Below are 18,374 nucleotides of genomic sequence, written 5' to 3'. Positions count from 1 at the left end.
TTATTTATGCAAAATTTGTCTAGCGAACGCCAAGTACTTAAGTTGTGGCTTTTTGCCAAGCGAGAGAGAGGAAGGAGTTAAGTCGAAGCAGGCCGCTTACCTTAGAAGTTTTACTCAGTTGCTGGTTGCCTTCCAGGCCAGAGGTTTAATCCTCTTGATAATTTTAAACGTATTGTAGTGTTAACAGTTCTCTGTACTACATACGGCTTCCTGTTAATATAAGGCAAATCTTCCACGTTTATTATTTCAAAGTTAAGTTAGAGTTTAGTTATATTTTTATATTCTTACGTTTAGACCACAAGTAGTGGGTCTTTGTATTCCGAAGTACGGAAAATATTGTAAAGAGAAAAAAATAAAGGGTTTTGTATACCCTTCTTGTGTATCCTGTCTACTTCCCACAGTTATTGAACATAGCTTTAGTAAGCTCTCTGTTCCGAGTCAGGTCCTTGAATGTTCCCAAAGAAAGTAAGACGGAACATTGAACCTGATAACCTAAGCATATTAATCGATTTGTTTAACCATTAATCTGGATTTTTGGTAATTAAAAGTAGCTAGGTTAACTAGCACTTTCAATGAATGTTATTCTTTTGAACACTTTAAGGACTAATTAGAAATCTGTATTATACCTTTTTTTCAAAATTGCTATGTCACCATTCAAAGATAGGGAGACGCATATGTTGTGTTATGTTTTGCCATAGAGCATTACATTCTTTTTGAAACTCGTTAATCTAAGTTCAAATTATTTTATAGGTAAAGGCATTTGATACGGACCTTTTGCAACATTTATTGAAGCTATTTTATGTGTTCAAATAGTCTAAGAGCAACTTTTGAATATCCCTGGTCTGAAACACTAATGTGACAATTCTCAAATCAATTAAGAAATAATCTGAATATTGAATAGATTTTGTTAAATTTAACTTTTAATAGCGTTTCAGAAATGACTTTTTTGTTTTACAACTTTCGAAGTTGGGAAGCACATATAATGAAATTGTAATTGCGATTTTATACAAGAACGCTGTATTTAAGATTGTTTGCGAAGTAATATGAAGATATATGCAGTCAAAAGTCTTTAATCCGGACTCGTCGGGATTCCGGCGATTCTGGATTATCGGTTTTTTCGGATTATAGATCATCAATTTAAATCTGGTAAGATGGCATGCAGAAATTATAAAATTAAAAATATGAAACCGTAATTTATGAAATAAAGAGCTATTATGATCTAAAGGGTATCAAAATTTACAAAAAAAAAAAAAAAAAAAAAAAAAAAAAAGCTTAATATTTATTTGTTTACTTTATTAAACAAGTCATTCAACGCGCGCATGCGTAAAGCATACATTACGCATAGTCGAAATTAGAAAATTGCAACCAGAAAACTATTTGATGTGTATTCGTGATGTTTATAATGACGAGGAATTTGATTTAAATCATATCAAAGACGGATTACATCGAGATGAAATACTACATTTAGTAAGGAATTATAAGCCGAACAAAATAAAAACATCTGCCCTGAAAATAAGGATAGTGCTGACAGATCAATTTCCACTTCATTGCGGGCCGGGACGTTTCCCCCCCCCCGCAGAGCAGCGTGAAACTGATAAACAGATTTCGAAATGGTCAGAGAAACAAAGGATATGCTTTTATCCATTTTTTGCACCAATTCCACTTTTTGTTTGATGGACATCGAAACGTGCTTTCGCTTTGTAGATCCTTTGGTAGCTCCTGAATCGGAAATTCTTTTTGACATAATCGAAAGTTCAAGCATACTTTTATGAAATTTCTCTAACAGTCTGCAAAAAATAATAAGCCGGATCCAATTAGGAGATTGAGGAACAACGCAATCTGGAACATTAACTGAAATAGATAATTAGATAATTTTAGCTTAGCTTATACCGTCCGTTATACATTAAACGCGCATGCGTAAACGTATTAGGCGCATGCGTAAACGTATTAGGCGCATGCGTAAACGTATTAGGCGCATGCGTAAACGTATTAGGCGCATGCGTAAAGGTATTACGCGCATATGCGTTTATGCATGCGCAGAACGTTTGTATCTTTGAAGTCCGGATTATAGATCATTCCGGATTACGGACGTCCGGATTAAAGACTTTTGACTGTATATATGTGTTCCTAAATCATTTTGAATATATATGATATCATAACAGGTCAGCAGATTGACGAAAATGGCAATAAAGTCAGATGGTGGCCGTTCAACCAAATCACAGATATCAATTTAGAGGATGAAATCTTCTGTGCTACGGAGGAATATTTTAATTACACCACAGGTCTGGATTCTTGGATTAATGCCGAGGTAAGACAGATTTAAATCTTTATCTCTGCCATATATATTTAAAACATTTTCCAGATATACTCATTCAGAGTCTTTATGTATTAAAAAAAATCATCCGTGTTACTCAATCAATCCGTGAAAAATCAATAATAATTTTAATAAAAGTTATTGGAAAAGGTATTAGTGTTTAGACGGGTTCTTGGATTGCAAAGCGTAGGAATATTAATAATTAACTCAAAGGGGCGGTAGTTCAAAAGGGTTATTAGTCTCAAAATGTCATTTTGGTGCGTTACACTATAAAAGGAGAATCACTTTTTAAATTGTTGCCACCAAATATTATCACCTTACGTTATACTTAAACAAATTAAATAATAAATAATCTGTATGAATGTATGTACCATCGTGGAAAAATGACGGTACCTAGAGCCATCAAATTTTGAATAACGTAATCCTCCACTCGAACATGGGCATCTGGACGCCCGAATCTTGAATTTCGCATTTATTTTATTACCTATTTCATATTTTGTAAACTTTTAATGAATTTTTGGTTAACAAATTCGAAGATTTCAGAGCGAGCAGTGGCAACACTGTACGGAAAAAAAATCATTCTTATCTCCAGCGTGCGAGATTGTCTATCGGAAATTCTAAAGAGAGGCTGTTTCTAAATATTTTTAGCCCAGAACATTAGCCCAAATGCTTTGACACGTGTATGTTATATAAATGAAAAAATCTGTATACCAAATGTGTATACCAAATGACTTCTTTTACGGAATATTAAATTATGCGCTTTTTTCCTGCATTTCATTTAAATTTATTTCATCGAACTTCATTAGAGATATATTTCTCATTCAATTCATTCAGTTCTCACTTCTTAACGCTTCGCGGCACAGTGTGTCCGTCTGGACACACCTAAAAATTTCCATCTGTACGCACAGAAAAATTGAATGAAAATGGATTTATAGGTTACTATAGGTTACTCTGAACCTTCTTTATTTATAGTAGATGGCAGTTCAACACAAACCAGTCCATATATTTTAGCCATGTTTAGTTTTTTTAAGACCCTCATTTTTGAAAGAAATCTTCCAGATTATTTTTAGGGTATAAAAGGAATTATTTGAAAAGAAATTTCTATGTTATTTTTTTGGTTGTATGCTAATCTGTTTATTCTATATTAGTTTTCAAATTTTGCCTTGAAATCTTGCCTAAAATCAAATGACGACCCTAGATGTGCCCAGACCGGGCTCACCGATAACCTAGGACAACTGAGAGTCTGTATTCTTTGTTTCTCCGCATCTCATCGGTCAGTTCATTGACAACAATACTCGTTTCAGCACTCTTTTCGGAGCTCTATTCAATCAGCGTGCCACTTTGGGCACACCCGCAGAATTAAAACGATAAGCGCTATCTTCACAAAATTTTACTTGTGTACTCTTCTAGGCCTAATTAGACTGCCTACCTTTTTTTTTTTTAAATCAAAACTCCGACTTTAAAAGGTAGCTTGCCGGAAAGGGTTAAAGCCGCTACTGGGTCGTGCCTAAACAATATCATTCTAATCACTAAATGAGATAGATTAAGGTGCATGTACCTATGATGCTGCTCTTTGATGGGAAGAAGTACTCTAAATCCGATAACACATCTAATACCTAAGCCCCTACCTTCTCAAAAATACGTCGAAAGAAATATTTCAACGAACTTTCGCTCTCGGGGTATCTGATTGGTAGATTTAACCCCTTAACCTACGATTTAGATTCGAAGATGTTGGGCCGAAACTATATACAAGCTCTCGCAGCGTTCGGGACATTTGCACGACTTGTGTAACACGCTAATCCGGGCAATCGTAAACATGACGAATTATGTAATTTTCGAAGAAAGTATAGGCGAATAATTATTAATGATACATCTGATGACGATCAACTACCAGGGCTTTGGAAAGAAATAAGAAATAGTCCAAAAATCTGGGACTAGACGATGACTCCTGGCATAAGAGAGGAAGCCTTGTGTCAATTAGGAGGAAGTAGAGGAGAATTTTATATATTTAATCTAATATTTGATGACATATTTTGGATCAATATTGTAACCGAAACGAATCAGTATGCAGATTAAGTACGAGAAAATCCACATAGAATACGATTGTAAAAAGTGTAAAGTTCCGTTACATGTACCAGAATGCTTTGAAAATATATCATACCGTTACAGATTACTAATTTTGTATTTTGGAGTTTTGTATAAATAAACATTTTGAAATACTTGCGTCTATCACAATTATTGCATCAGACTGTAATTGCGTATTAAATATTCCACGTAATATTCACTTCTGGCCCGACCATCGTACGCGAGCTATGCCCGTCATTGTAGATTAAGGGGTTAAATTAAAACCACTTATTTGTGGGAAAAATTAAAAAGGACATAGCTTTAAGCGAAATGTTTTCATCTTAGTTGCAAATTTCTTCACGTAACAAGCAGGAACATCGGTTACAGCGAAACATGATTCAGCCAAGAACCCTCCCACAGGTAAAAAAAGAAAAATGTTTGTAGGAATTTTCTCCAAAGAAAGAAGTTCCTTCAGAGAAAGGGCAGCTTAATTAAGGGCAGTTCTTATTTGCGAAGAGAAGAAGCTTGTTTCTCGAGGAAGTTTCCCTTTGAACCATGCTTCATTAGATGTGATATCCCCATTATACTCATCCGTATTGTTGCGTATTTGCATGCAAAACTGTTAAACTTTTACTAAAACAATGTCTTTCACAGGATACGCTATTTGCGACACCAGACGACTATATGGCTTACAGCTCAGGTCTAAAAGTAGCTTACGAGGTAAGTTGTAAATTTGAACTTAAGAAATCAAAAGCAGTAATTTAAGTTGCAAGCACAAAGCAAAAGCTCTCAAAACTAATTTCTGTATCATACACATATAAAGATTATTTATATAATTGAAGATTGTTTGTAGAAATACTCTGAAGAAAGGAATAATAAAAAATAGCTGTATTGAATGACGAGTTTTGAAGTTACGTCATTTAACCTCTCCTTGGTCGGTGTCGTATCTCAGACCTTCGGTGTTTTTGTGCCCGTATGGTCGGCGTCGAATGCCATGCGAAGAAAGTGAAAAATTCCATCATTGAAACTGTATTCGTCGCTCCTCGTACTTCCCTTTAAATTTCTCGATTATATTTATATTTCTGAATATTGTTAAGAGATGGCGCCACTATTACAATTTTCGCAGTGAGATTCCCCACCTTGAATATCGGCGTGATATCTGTTAGAATTTCAACTAAATAAACATTCAAGATATTTTTTATATTTATAGCCAATTTTTTTGATAAAGTAAGCAAAAATATTTTAAAAATTTAAATAAATGATTTTGGCTTTGTGATAAATGTGGTTTTATGCTCTGATATCCAAGCAGGTTGTAAAGCTGTTTTAACGGTAAGATTGGAAACCCATTTTCTACAGCAGTTTTTACGTAATTTTAATAATTATTTTTGTGTACATATGCAGAGTCGTAGCTAGGGTTTTCAGCGCCAAGGGACAACTGAAGATTTTGCGCCCCCTACTGCTTGCCAAGGATGGAAAACGTTTAATTCTAAAATTTCGTAACATCAGTTTGGCACCCCTTGGATTCTGCGCCCGGGGACAGATGCCCTAGCTACGCCCCTGTATATATCTAATATATTAAACCCATCAAATAATTAATTATCACATTGTTTAATTAATATAATACACCATTAATATAATATCACATTGTTTTTTTTTTTTTTTTTTTTTTTTTTTTTTTTTTTTTTTTTTAAATTTAAAACTTGGGTGCACTGCAGGGAAAACTGGTGATCAGTTGACGGGATATCACATATTTGACCACCCGTAGGTCCATTAAAGACTCCTTACTGTCAAAAATATTTTGCCTTTATCGAATTTAGGATAGAACGTATATTAATTTTCAGCAATAAAAAGTGCTTTTTTATGGTCAGAAATTACAAATCCGACCAAGCGGGGTTAAAAGGTGTTTTCTCCATTCTGAATTTGCTACGAATATTGTCGCCATTTTAGATGGTAATAATGAGATTACCTTAGAACATTTAGTGTCTTATTCTGGATTTTCAAATTACCAGTAAACCAGAAGAACTAACGAAATCTACAGATGTGAAATAGAAAAAGTACATAGGAAGAGGAATGCAATTGAATCTGTTTCAACATTATGAAGAGGGGGTAGATCAGATTCAGTTGAACTCCTCCCTCTAAGGAAAACCGCTGCGTTTGAATAGAAACGAAAATACAAACTTATAAGTTACTTTTACTATGGCCCAAATACAAAAAATAAAGGTAATTTAAAGTTTAAATATGTAATCAATGATGATTGATTTTTCCGATGGGACATATATGTAATAGTGTACAAAAAGGTAAAAAAAATAAGACCGATAATAAGAAACAGTGCAATAAAATATATGTAAAAACTTCTGCTCAAAGGAATTAGACATTTAACTAAGTGATACGATTAAATACAAGTTTATGCTTAAAAATGTTATTTAAACTTACTGTTTAACATCCAAGAGAGGTATTAGTTAAATACTTATAATACGGCAGAACCGATAAAAGTGACACCTAAATTTTGTGGAAGAGAGCATAGAATTGTACAGTGTCGAGTCTGTTTCTATATATTATCAATGAGGCTTTATAATGCATCAGTCAGCTTCACGCCACCATGTGTATAGGCACTGTGGACCATCTTTTAACATTTTTCATTTCAATGTTAAAGTTTGGATTACAGCCACTTGTTATTCTTAAATTCAATATACATATTGAAGGTAACTAATACATTTCTTTTCTGTATTTTTTCCCTAGGGCTATAAAAAATGGAGCAGTAAAATGGGAGAAGAGCTCAAACTTCCGGGATTGGATTATACACCGAAGCAGTTATTTTGGATCAGTGCAGCAAATGTAATACTCATGCGTTTCTTAAAGAGGCTAATTATTAGTTATTTTAATTTATTCTTTTACTGAAACGTGTATGAAATAAATCACGGAACACGCATAACCATTTAGAAAAATTATGACTTTTGCTGTACTTGTGCAATACAAGAGAGTGAATGAAAATTCGGCAAATATGATTTATCAGCTCATAATTTGGACAGATCAAAAATCGTCTGTTGTCAATTGTCTGAACTAACATTGCATACGGGTGGAATGAGCGTTCTTCTGATTTGCCGAATTTGTTATGAAATTTTATTTTTTTCTTTTTGTTAAAAAATGAAACGTATTTTAACTATATTTTAAATTTCCCTTACTAAAAATTGTTCAAAACATACTTAATAATAATAATAAATTTGAAATCTTTCTGGATTAATCTTGACCTGGGTCAAAAAGTAACGAAATGTAATACGGATCCCACTATTTTGAGAGCCCTCGCTTTCGAAGTATTAAATATTTTTTATCCTGAGCCAGAGTGGCTTCGGATCTTTACTGATGGATCCATCCTGTTTGATGGCCCTAATGCAGGTGCCGGAGTTTTCTCCAAAAATTTCTCTTTCTACATCCCTATGGGCCGAGGGTTCTGCGTTTGACAGAGAAATTGCTGCGATTGGCACAGCTCTGTATCAGCTACCATGCCACTTGGAAAAATTCACAAAAGCTGTTATACTCAGTGATTCCCAAGTTGCTCTGTTGGCTATCGTTTCAGGTAAAAGTCCCATATCAAATTATATATTGGATTGTCGATATTATCTACAAAAGCTGGCTTCATTTGAAAAAACTATAGTCCTCCAGTGGGTTCCTGCCCTCTGTGGGATTCCAGGTAACGAGAAAGCCGACTTCTTAGCAAAAACGGGTTCCTTAATCATGCAAAATATTTCTCGTCCTTTGCCTTTCTATACTGTTAGGGATCTTATTAAAAGATCTTTCAAAGTACGTGCTCAGGAGGATCTCTATCATCGTGTTTCTCATAAGTCTTGGAAGAATGCTGTAAGGATCTTAAGTTTTACTAACGTTTATTTTATTTTAAATCTTTACTATAACTTCTTATTTTCTACTTCCGGCCAGAATTATAAGCGTTAACGTATTTATGCAAAGTTTGTCTGGCGAACGCCAAGTATTTAAGTTGTGGCTTTTTGCCAAGCGAGAGAGAGGCCGCTTACCTTAGAAGTTTTACTCAGTTGCTGGTTGCCTTCCAGGCCAGAGGTTTAATCCTCTTGATAACTTTAAACGTATTGTAGTGTTCGCAGTTCTCTGTACTACATACGGCTTCCTGTTAATATAAGGCCAATCTTCCACGTTTATTATTTTAAAGTTAAATTAGAGTTTAGTTATATTTTTATATTCTTACGTTAGACCACAAGTAGTGGGTCTTTGTATTCCGAAGTACGGAAATTATTGTAAATAGAGAAAAATAAAGGATTTTGTATACCCTTCTTGTGTATCCTGTCTACTTCCCACAGTTATTGAACATAGCTTTAGTAAGCTCTCTGTTCCGAGTCAGGTCCTTGCATGTTCCCGAAGAAAGTAAGACGGAACATTGAACCTGATAATGCTATCCCGAATTTGTGTAATGGCCCAAAGCGTAGAGCGGTCGCTGAATTCCGCTTTGCCACCGGACATGACTGCCTACAATATCCTCTTCATAGATTCAAAATTGTTCCTTCTCCGATATGCACTCTGTGCAGCTCTGGAGCGCACATCTACCCCATTGTCCTGCTCTGCGCAAGACTGCTCTTCCCGAGCGTTACTGGGAGGCAAAAGATGTATTAGATTAATGAACTCTGTTACAGCTTTTTTATTGTATTGCTGTATTCTACAAGTATGTTCATTGTTCTTGTTTTTTTGCTGTAACTGTTCATAATCTGCCACTGGAAATAATAATAATAATAATAAATATATCGCATTAACCAGACAGGAAAGTGGTTAATGACTCTGATTGCGGTACCAAAAGACCCGGATTCGAATCCCGGAGATGGCATGGATGTAAATTATCTGTCCCTTCAAAGGAGGCAACGGTGGCTCATCTATTAGATGCCTCCATAATGAAGTGACCATCGCTTCCGGCCTAAATAGTGGCCAACGCCTATAATGGGTTGTGCTCATCACTGGGGGGGGGGGAGGTAATTGTTACATCGTAAAATGAAGAATTTGTATTTATGGTTATTTTCTATCTGAAATATAATGTTTCGCACCTGCAAGACATTTCTCCTCTTTTTCATCAGTTGGTCAATTACGTGTAATGGCAGCTAAAAATTTAATGTACACCCAAACAAACTGTTTATTATTATTGTAAAAATTCATAATTGAGAATATTCATCTTTTGGAAAATAATAATAAATGTTAATCAAATCTGTATCGTCAGATCTTTGGATTAGATTTATGTCACGCTGTAAATTGACAAGTTCCATTTATAGCTTTTTTTTAGTTATTCAAACTTATTTTCAATGTTAAGGAATTTTCTGAAAAATCGGACTCCAGTCTTTATGTCTTTATATGTTGTTTCAAGTACATTTTGGTATAATGTTATATTCCTTGCAAGTTTTTGAAATTTTTCATTTGAAATAATGAGGCAGGATTTAACATGCAACCATTTCACCTCTCTATAATTAATTATTTCTCTGTAATCACTTTTCGCTCCTTACTCTGAAAGTTTTGTCCTTTCACTGTATTTAATACTTTTGCATGGCAATTGCACTATAACTTGCATATCAAAACATTTTATCTCAACTTACTAATTTATATTTATCTGATATAAATTTTATTTCACAACATCCTGTGCACCAGGTTTTTGCCATTGATTTGAATTATTTCCAGTAATTCCTTAAATTTTTTAAATTCATCAATAACAACTCGAATGAAAATTACTAATTATGCTACATTTGTGATCATACTGCTGTTGATTGTTTCAGCAACTGCTATTGCGAATGTTGTAAAATCTATGTATTCTTTTAATTTGCATCGAAAATCAGTAGTGATCTCGTACACACTCCGATACTGTCTTGACTGCGGAACAAATATTTTTGAATATATTTTGTTTTCCAGAACAAAGAAGTTCTTCTGGGGTGTACACACTGACTTTGTATCTTACTATGGAAATAGCATTTTGTGGGAACAAAAACACGAACCTCGAGGGAAGATCGTTCATTATGATTAGACCAAGGGGGTTGGGGTTCAAGTTCCCAAACTAAGGTATCAGTAGCTTCACGGCTTACCGTTAGGTCTGTATTCCGTGTAAATCTTCTAGCGCGGTTCTGCAGTGGGGACACTTTGACGGCCAGTCACATCTTCAGGCTTATACATACCATGATGGTCTCTGGTGCCGGGAATGATGACCCCGGTCAAACAGACCATTTATGGATTTTGAGATATGTCTTATGTCATGAGATGATTGAGTCTTATTTGAAAGATGATTAAGTCTGTCGCTAGTAATTGTGGGACGGATGGCAGCAAAGTGAAATTCATATGTTGGTGCATCATCTCAAAAGCCTTCGTTGGTGGCGAGATTTGCCTGACAGGCAGATCTCCTGCCTGATATAGTCCTAAGTTGGAGTCGGGCCTGCCTGTGCGTCTGTCTGAGTTCGCAGTACCAGCAGTTAACAAAACAAAACTAGAGAAAAGAAATTCAGCAGACTTAAACCAAAAAAGTTTATGGATTTTGTAATCAGTAAAGGGTTTTTGAAATGATATGAGCTAGAGCAACACTCAACTCGAATGTTATCCAGAATATCTGAGTATGCAGGTAAATAAGTATTTTACTATATACAGAGTTATTTGATAATATACTTTTACAGCGTTTTATACTTTTATTAAGTTATTTACGTTATTTATTACAGCTTTTTTTATGAAATGTTTTGAGCGTGGGTTGAAAATGCTTGGACGTCATTAAATAATCCCTCTTGGAAAGAGATAAAAGTGTGATCTTGAAAAATTTTTTAATTTACACTATCTTATAAATGATTTTGAAAAATACACTGATATCCAAATGTACTGAGTTCAGTTCTAATTCTTTTTTAATAAATATTTAATGTTACTGAACTGTCATGAACAAGTGTAGTACTTCCTACATTTCGAATAATAATAGTGTTAATAACAGAAATAATATGAGACTTAAATATAGGAATTTAATGCACATTTATATCTTACCCCAATTCCCTGTCTATCGTATCGAGTATAATACAAGAATGACAATCTTTTTCTCTTCCCATTTTCTCATTAAACTTCTCCGCCTTCTAATTCCATTATCATTTAATTCAATTGAAATACATTTTGTACTATTTAAACAATTCTCTCATTTGTAATTGCAATAATGAAAACCTGAAAAAACAAGAGTTTTATTATTAATAGCCACCTTTTATTAAGACACGTCGTAATTTGAAAATTATTATGTAGTTGTTTTGTGGCACAGTCAGAATCTGCAATATATTGCTAATAATCAGCTGCTTAAAATACTTCGACATAATGAAATACACTCTAATTTCGATGCATGCACTGCGATATACATGCCGTTGCTTAGAAATAGGTATGTGCACTTTTTGATTGTAAGAATAAATATACCATGGTTTTGCCAAACAGTATTTTATTTACTTGGTATAACGCCACTTACTGCAGATTTTCTAGTGCTGCTAAAGAAGGTAGCTGTGAAAGCTTGATTGATAATAGTATGTTCTGCAAATTGTTAAAGACAAAAGAACAAAACGTGCTCTTAAAATAAAAGTGTTGGGAACAAAATTGTTAGATATAAGGAGATATAGCATTGCCTGTGGAATGCTCTTGTAATGTCAGCAACAGTAGATCAAACTAGCAAGAGGAACATCTGTGGAGCTTTCTTGCAATCCTTGCTCTAAAAATTCCAAAAAACTTCACAGTAGCACCCAAACTAAATTGTTATGGACAATTATTCTCTACCACTTTAATATGATCCATAATTTTCCATGTCTCTTACCAGTTGCTGACTAGAAAAGGAGACTGTGTTGTCTTCCCTCTGGTTGTGGGGAGGTTACTTCTGGTGAAATATCGAAGGCTGTCCTTGTGGGTTCGGCTCCCTTTGGTCAACACTGGGGATATATATCTGTGTTCTTTTTGTTGGTGACTGTATGCCGGTCGCCATTGACTTGTGTTGCTTTTTCCAAGATTGCGTGCAATTTTGTCCCCCTGGATTGACCTTGGGGATATGCCTCCTTTGATCACTTCCAGAGCTTGAGGCACTTTAACAGTCTAAAGGCATCCTAAGGCTAGGTATGAGAGCCCTTCCTCCCTAGTGCACTGTCATACGAAACTGAATCATGGAAAACATTTTCTTTACACATGACAGCGTATTCTTAGAAATCAGAAAGAAATTTCAATAGTTTCATTTGCTTGCTATTCTTTCTTTCGTTGAAAAGCATCGATAGTGTACATCAAAACATTTGAGTAAAAGCTGTAAATTATGATCATATTGACATAAGGCTGAATTCCTCATTAAGGGAGTTCTGTTACTGCTCGGGAAGACGAAGAGGATATACGATCGCTTTGAACTTTTGCACTTCATCCTTAAATAAATTCTCTAGAAGGCAGTTCCAAATACTTTAAGACTATTACCTGCTGTGAGTAGTACGTGTTATGTGAATCTGCTAAGAAGCGCCTACGACTTGCAATTGAATACCTTATATTTAATGAATCGTAATATACTGTCTACAGAAGTGTAACTGGACTAACTTCTAGAATGCACTGGCGATTTTCTAAGAAACAACAAATAAAATGTCCTTTTTGGAGTTTTTTAAAGCACTTTCGGGATAATTTTATTTCAGAAATAGATATAGAGCTTCCATTTATCTTCTTTTCTGAAGTTTCTATATTTTATATTTTTTATTGTGTATATTTAGGAAAGTGGAAAAAGTTTTGGCTGTGCCACATTTACGCCACTTTGTATACAATATTGCTTCATTAAATGTAATAGGAAGTGATATTGACTGTACTGGGAGAACCCTTTCTTCTATTGGTTAATCAGTTTTTAACTTGCGATTTGAATAATGCAGACCCTAACCAACAACATCACAACATTTCTTTCATCATTATGCCCTTTTAAAACATTCGATTTGAATGCTGTTAAAAATATTCAGTTTTCATTTCATATAATAATCTAACTGAAAAATAATATACTTCAATAATCAATGGACAGCGAAGCTAACAGGTTTTCTGATATTTCCTCATTTTCTAGCACCCATATTCTCATTTTTAAAGCATTATAATAATTAACATTTCAGATGTGGTGCGAGAGAGCAGAACGGTTCTATACCATACAGAACGCTCCCGTTACGACGTATCCGAATTGCTATAAGTAAGTGAAATAGTGATGTTTTTATTTTAAATAACACGGTGTATTTCTAAGAAAAAGTGTGTGTTAATATCTAGCATTTCGCATAAATACAGGGTGATAATAAATGAAAAGTGTGTTTTTAAAAATTAAGAATAAATCGCTGTATTAATCTTACCGCTGTAAAACCTACACCCTAAGCATTAACAACTATCCAAGTTTCTCATGTACTATCTGCTGTTTACTACCTTCACCGGGAATCGAATCGCGGACCTCTGGAGTACGCGCCCAGCGTGCAGACTACCACACCACGAAGGCATGCTAGGAAGGCTATAGAAATACCTTATATGCTTACTTACGCAACCGCATAGTCAGTTTCCAAAATGGAGACACAACATGAAAAGGCTCTCTTTGTGTTCCGTTTTGAGGTGTCCAGATCAGTGCATTTTTCGTGCACATTTTCTGTGCAGTGTTCCGCGAGAAAGTGCACGGCCCATTTTATTTCGAACAAGAAACTGTGATTGGTGACTCATTTCTACACATGTTGGAAACCTGGTTGTTACCCAAGCTGAATGCAATTATGATGATTACATTTTGCAACTGGATGATGCTCCGCCTCATTTTCACAGGAATGTACCACAGCTTTTTAATTGTGTTCTTCACCAACCCTGGAATGGACGTGCTGCAACAACACACAACTACCTTCTCCGCTGGCCACCCTGTTCGCAGGTTTAACTCCATGCGATTTCCTTTTTGGGGGTTTAGTAAAGACCGAGTTTATGTACCACCGATGCCCGTGTCACTTGCGGAAGTTTGTAGTCGGTTAAAGCATGTACTGCAGACTGACATGCTAAACCGAGTATGGGAAGAATTTAATTATCGTGTAGATTTTTGTCGTATGACCAAGGGTGCACATATTGAAGGATTGTGATTTAATACATCAAAAACTTGGACAATTGCTGCTGCTTATGGTATAAAGTTAGTCCATGTAAAGTAATACATCGATTTATTATTAATTTTTAAAACCGCACCATTCATTTATAATCACCCTGTACGTAATGAGAAATTTAAATATCCCGAGAATGAATCTTGTGACTTTCCTTATTTCCTTGATAATAATATTAAAATAAGTCTCCGAATTTTATTGTGACTAGGAACATAGAATTGCGTTTGTATAGGTGATAGTACAACTTTTGGTTAATCTTTGGATTATGGTAACTTGGCGATTTTTTGGCGAAAATTTGGCGACCAACCCTGCTACAGCAAATTGCTAGTTTTTGTTTGGACGCCATTTTTTTTTCATGAAATAAAGGCATTTTTTTTTTTTTTTTTTTTTTTACTCAACATTTCCAACATTTTTTTCCCAACAATCTGCTAGCCGAATTATGCTTATGCTAGAACTTTTATGGAACAAAAGTGCTCAATCATGACGAAGATTAGGTGCGAAATTGGGACAAAGTGCAGTTTGTCGCCCACTGCTTGCCGCGTTTTTACGAATTGCACACACACGGTATCATCCATGTACACGTCGACCTATTTTCACTTAAAAAAAATCCCAGAATTGCACAAAAATGGCATTGCGCACACTCTTGACTATATCCATGTACACTGCTGAAGTCCTAGCTAGTAACCTTTATCGCCTTACCAAAACGTCGCCAAACTACCTGTTACCATATTCCAAAGATAAGCCCAACTTTTTTCAGTTCCTCCCCATCCAACGGACGGGTCCAAGGGTGCCCCATACCTCTTTCCCTTACCATCAAACTACTCGAATTGACTTTTGGCTCATCGTGTATTTTAAGTACCCTATACTGTAAAGATACTGTACATTTACCGTAACGGTAAAGATACTGTACACCGCACGAATGTGGGTGTACAGTCATTCAGTGAAAGATGCACAACTCTGCCATTTGGAATGTAAACACGCGGGAGCAAATTTGAAAAAGTCCATTATTTGTCGAAGGGCTCGCAGAAATTTAAAAGCCTGTATGTCGATTTGTGGTGTTTCAAGGATTTCTAATGGTAATCTCAAAGGAGCATCGCTCACTAGATTTGCAATAGTGCACATCAGGTCTTCTTTAAGGGTATATCTGACCCTTAATAGAATAAAAGGCAGGTTGTTGTTGTTGTCTTGTCCAAGGCGTTAGTGCAGAGGTGTTAAATAGGGCCAAAAAAATCCAGAACAGTTGCAGCAACATCAAGAATTTTCGAAAAATAGAGGAGTTGGTGCGAGGGAGTTGTATCAATACCGAATAGCTTGGCCAAAATAGCAGGACAGTCGAAGAGATGGTTTGGAGAAAGTTCAGTATTAATACAGTGATGAGAACTTTTATAATTTCGTTGACCATCAGTGGATATCTTCATTCCTTTCAAGTGTTTTGCCCTCAGTCTGGCTATGGTAGTGGAAATCACACGGTTACAATTTAGTGTAGGAACGGAATTCTTCTTGATTGATTGAGAGGTCTTCGGCTCTCAATCAATCAAAAAGAAGTCTTCGGCTGACTATTCCGTCAGCATCGGTAAGGATTAAGCTGTTGGGAAGTTGAGAACTATTTTGGGCGTCTTTGACGAGGCCATCAGCCTGCTCATTTCCGTAAATATCAACATGCGCTGGTATCCAATGTAGTGTGCAGATCCTTTTGGGTTGCAGTAGTTTTGGTATTCTGTCCATTTGTTTCTGTGTCACTGAAGTCCTTATTTTAATTATGTATGGAATCACTCGACCAAATCATTACTTGATGGATGATGTGACGTTTTATAATTACTCGTTTTCTAAGGATTTGATGGGGAAATGGAAATTAAATAATTAGATTTGGCTGATTTCAACTCAAGGATTGCATTTCAAATTAGTTTTAGATTTTATATAAATACATTTTTTATTTACACGAGAATCATCTTTGCTAATTCATAAAGTACACACTGCATAATGACTTCTTACGGGCTGGCTGCATGGGTGTTTTCGTGGTTTTCCCCATGTGTAACGTGTATACGAGCCAGTTTCTCTTAAAAAGTCCTCCACGAAGGCATCTCTCCTCTTAGGCAGATAGCCCTAGTGTGCTTTGCCATAATTAAATACACCACACCACACCATAATGATTTCTCCTTTCCAATAGAAAATCTTTATTTTAATTTTATAACACTCTAATAACACTTTAAAATTTTACTTTCTTATACCTAAGATTGCAAAAAAGCATGCAATGTAAATACGAAAAAAATTTTAAGATTTATTAAAGGAATATTTTTAAGTATTAAAACTGTGCATTTCCTGTTTTCAGATTATTATTAAATAAAAAGGCGATTTTACAATGTAATTAATATTCTGCATTAAGCAATTAAAATACCTTTATGTTACACCAATTTAGTGAGTTTTTTATTAAATAATAAGATATATAAGGTTTTTCTCCCACCTTCTTTGCGTGTCTTCGTGGTGTGGTAATCTGCACGTTGGGCGCTTATTCCAGATATCCGCAGTTTGATTCCCGGCAAAGGCGGCTGCTAATTTTTCATCTTTCCGGCTTTTACAATTAACCTAATGTCTCTACAGATATAAAGTATCATTTAATTTTCAAACCAGTTATTTTAAGTTAAAATACCTGTCCTACCAAAGCTCATTTCATTTCTATGTCAGAGAGCAGTATTCCAGCACGCGAGGTATTCAGATTAGGTGGAAGGAAGGATGCATTTAATGGGAGGTTTTTGGAGGGTGAAATCGGAGCGTGTTCTACCTGATTGAAGGTCACGTTGCTACCTTTGATTCTCTAGGGATTAGAATTCTGCAGCGTTGAGTTATTCTTGCTATTATGCTTGTTTACGCCGACTTGGAGTCAGAGCCAGCTTGCGCGATAGTTAAACGGTGAAGCAGTTAGGCTATACTTCATAAATTTTTAGGTTATGCATTACCTTTTGATTTAAGCCAAAAGGGTTGGCTTCTGTAAGCATTAGTTGTTGCCGACTGTTAACGTTTTTGTTAGTAAAAGGTTCTAAACATCCTTCTCTTGACTTTGTAATACTTTAAAGGACTTAGTGTTAATTCACTAAACAATCTTCAATGTCGCGTACATTTCGTGATAGCGACGTTACAAAGGAAAATGTATTTTATCCCTAAAATAATATGTATGATTTTTTTTTTCAGAGCGACAGCAGGCGTGGTTAGCATTCCAGAATTTGCCGAAGATTTTGGGTGCGCACGTCCGCAAACTCAGTGTCGGATTTGGTAGGGATGTTCTGCCAATATTTTTATTCTAAGATTCAAGTTGCAATTATATATTTTACAGAAAACACTTTAAAATAATTCATTGTAATTGATTTTTCGTTGTAACTAAAGCCAGCTTCTTTGCATTGTTATAATATATAGCGACTGAATCTATAAATAATTTGAGTTTAAATAAAATGTTGAAAATATTGATTCCCTGGTTTTTTTTATGTTTTAATATTGATTTAATTATGACAATAGTTACTTATTATTCAACTATATTGACATTTATTTAAGGTTAAATAATTAAAAGACAAGGAATTCGTATTGAAATTAATTTTTTTTCTTGCCAAATTATACTACGGAAACTTAAAGGTAAGAAACCATACATTTTAAGAATATTATAGTAATAAACTTCATTGCATATGGGAGTTTCTGGTAAAATGTTCATGACAACTTTGCACAGAAAGTGGTTTGCAAATTTATTTACCGCCTACATTGTTTCGTTGAAACATCCATGGTTATACTAGAGAATAGCCAATAGCGCTTGATACTAGATATAACTCGTAAGAGACTATTTATTTTGCGAATATTATAATAAACTTTATGGCATGTCGGAGGTTCTGGAGAAATGCCTCTCGTGA

The 18,374-nt window shown here is 35.1% G+C and overlaps 1 protein-coding gene across 2 annotated transcripts in view; it reads left to right on the top strand.

The window, feature by feature from the left end:
- The window catches only part of LOC118199395 (neprilysin-2-like), a 115,821-nt gene extending 97,878 nt beyond the window's left edge, over positions 1-17,943 (top strand). For both annotated transcript variants that reach the window (XM_035371244.2, XM_035371243.2), the window contains 5 exons: positions 2,163-2,308; positions 5,033-5,098; positions 7,118-7,213; positions 13,489-13,562; positions 17,671-17,943. In XM_035371244.2, coding sequence (XP_035227135.1) covers positions 2,163-2,308; positions 5,033-5,098; positions 7,118-7,213; positions 13,489-13,562; positions 17,671-17,755 — 467 coding nt within the window. In that variant the 3' untranslated portion in view covers positions 17,756-17,943. The remainder of the gene's footprint in view (positions 1-2,162; positions 2,309-5,032; positions 5,099-7,117; positions 7,214-13,488; positions 13,563-17,670) is intronic.
- Positions 17,944-18,374: the final 431 nt, after the last annotated feature.

The sequence above is a fragment of the Stegodyphus dumicola genome, chromosome 2, assembly GCF_044657685.1.
Source record: "Stegodyphus dumicola isolate Sdum_Otavi_A_Nest chromosome 2, ASM4465768v1".
Taxonomy (NCBI): Eukaryota; Metazoa; Arthropoda; class Arachnida; order Araneae; family Eresidae; genus Stegodyphus; species Stegodyphus dumicola.
This window is presented reverse-complemented; position numbering and strand designations above follow the sequence as displayed.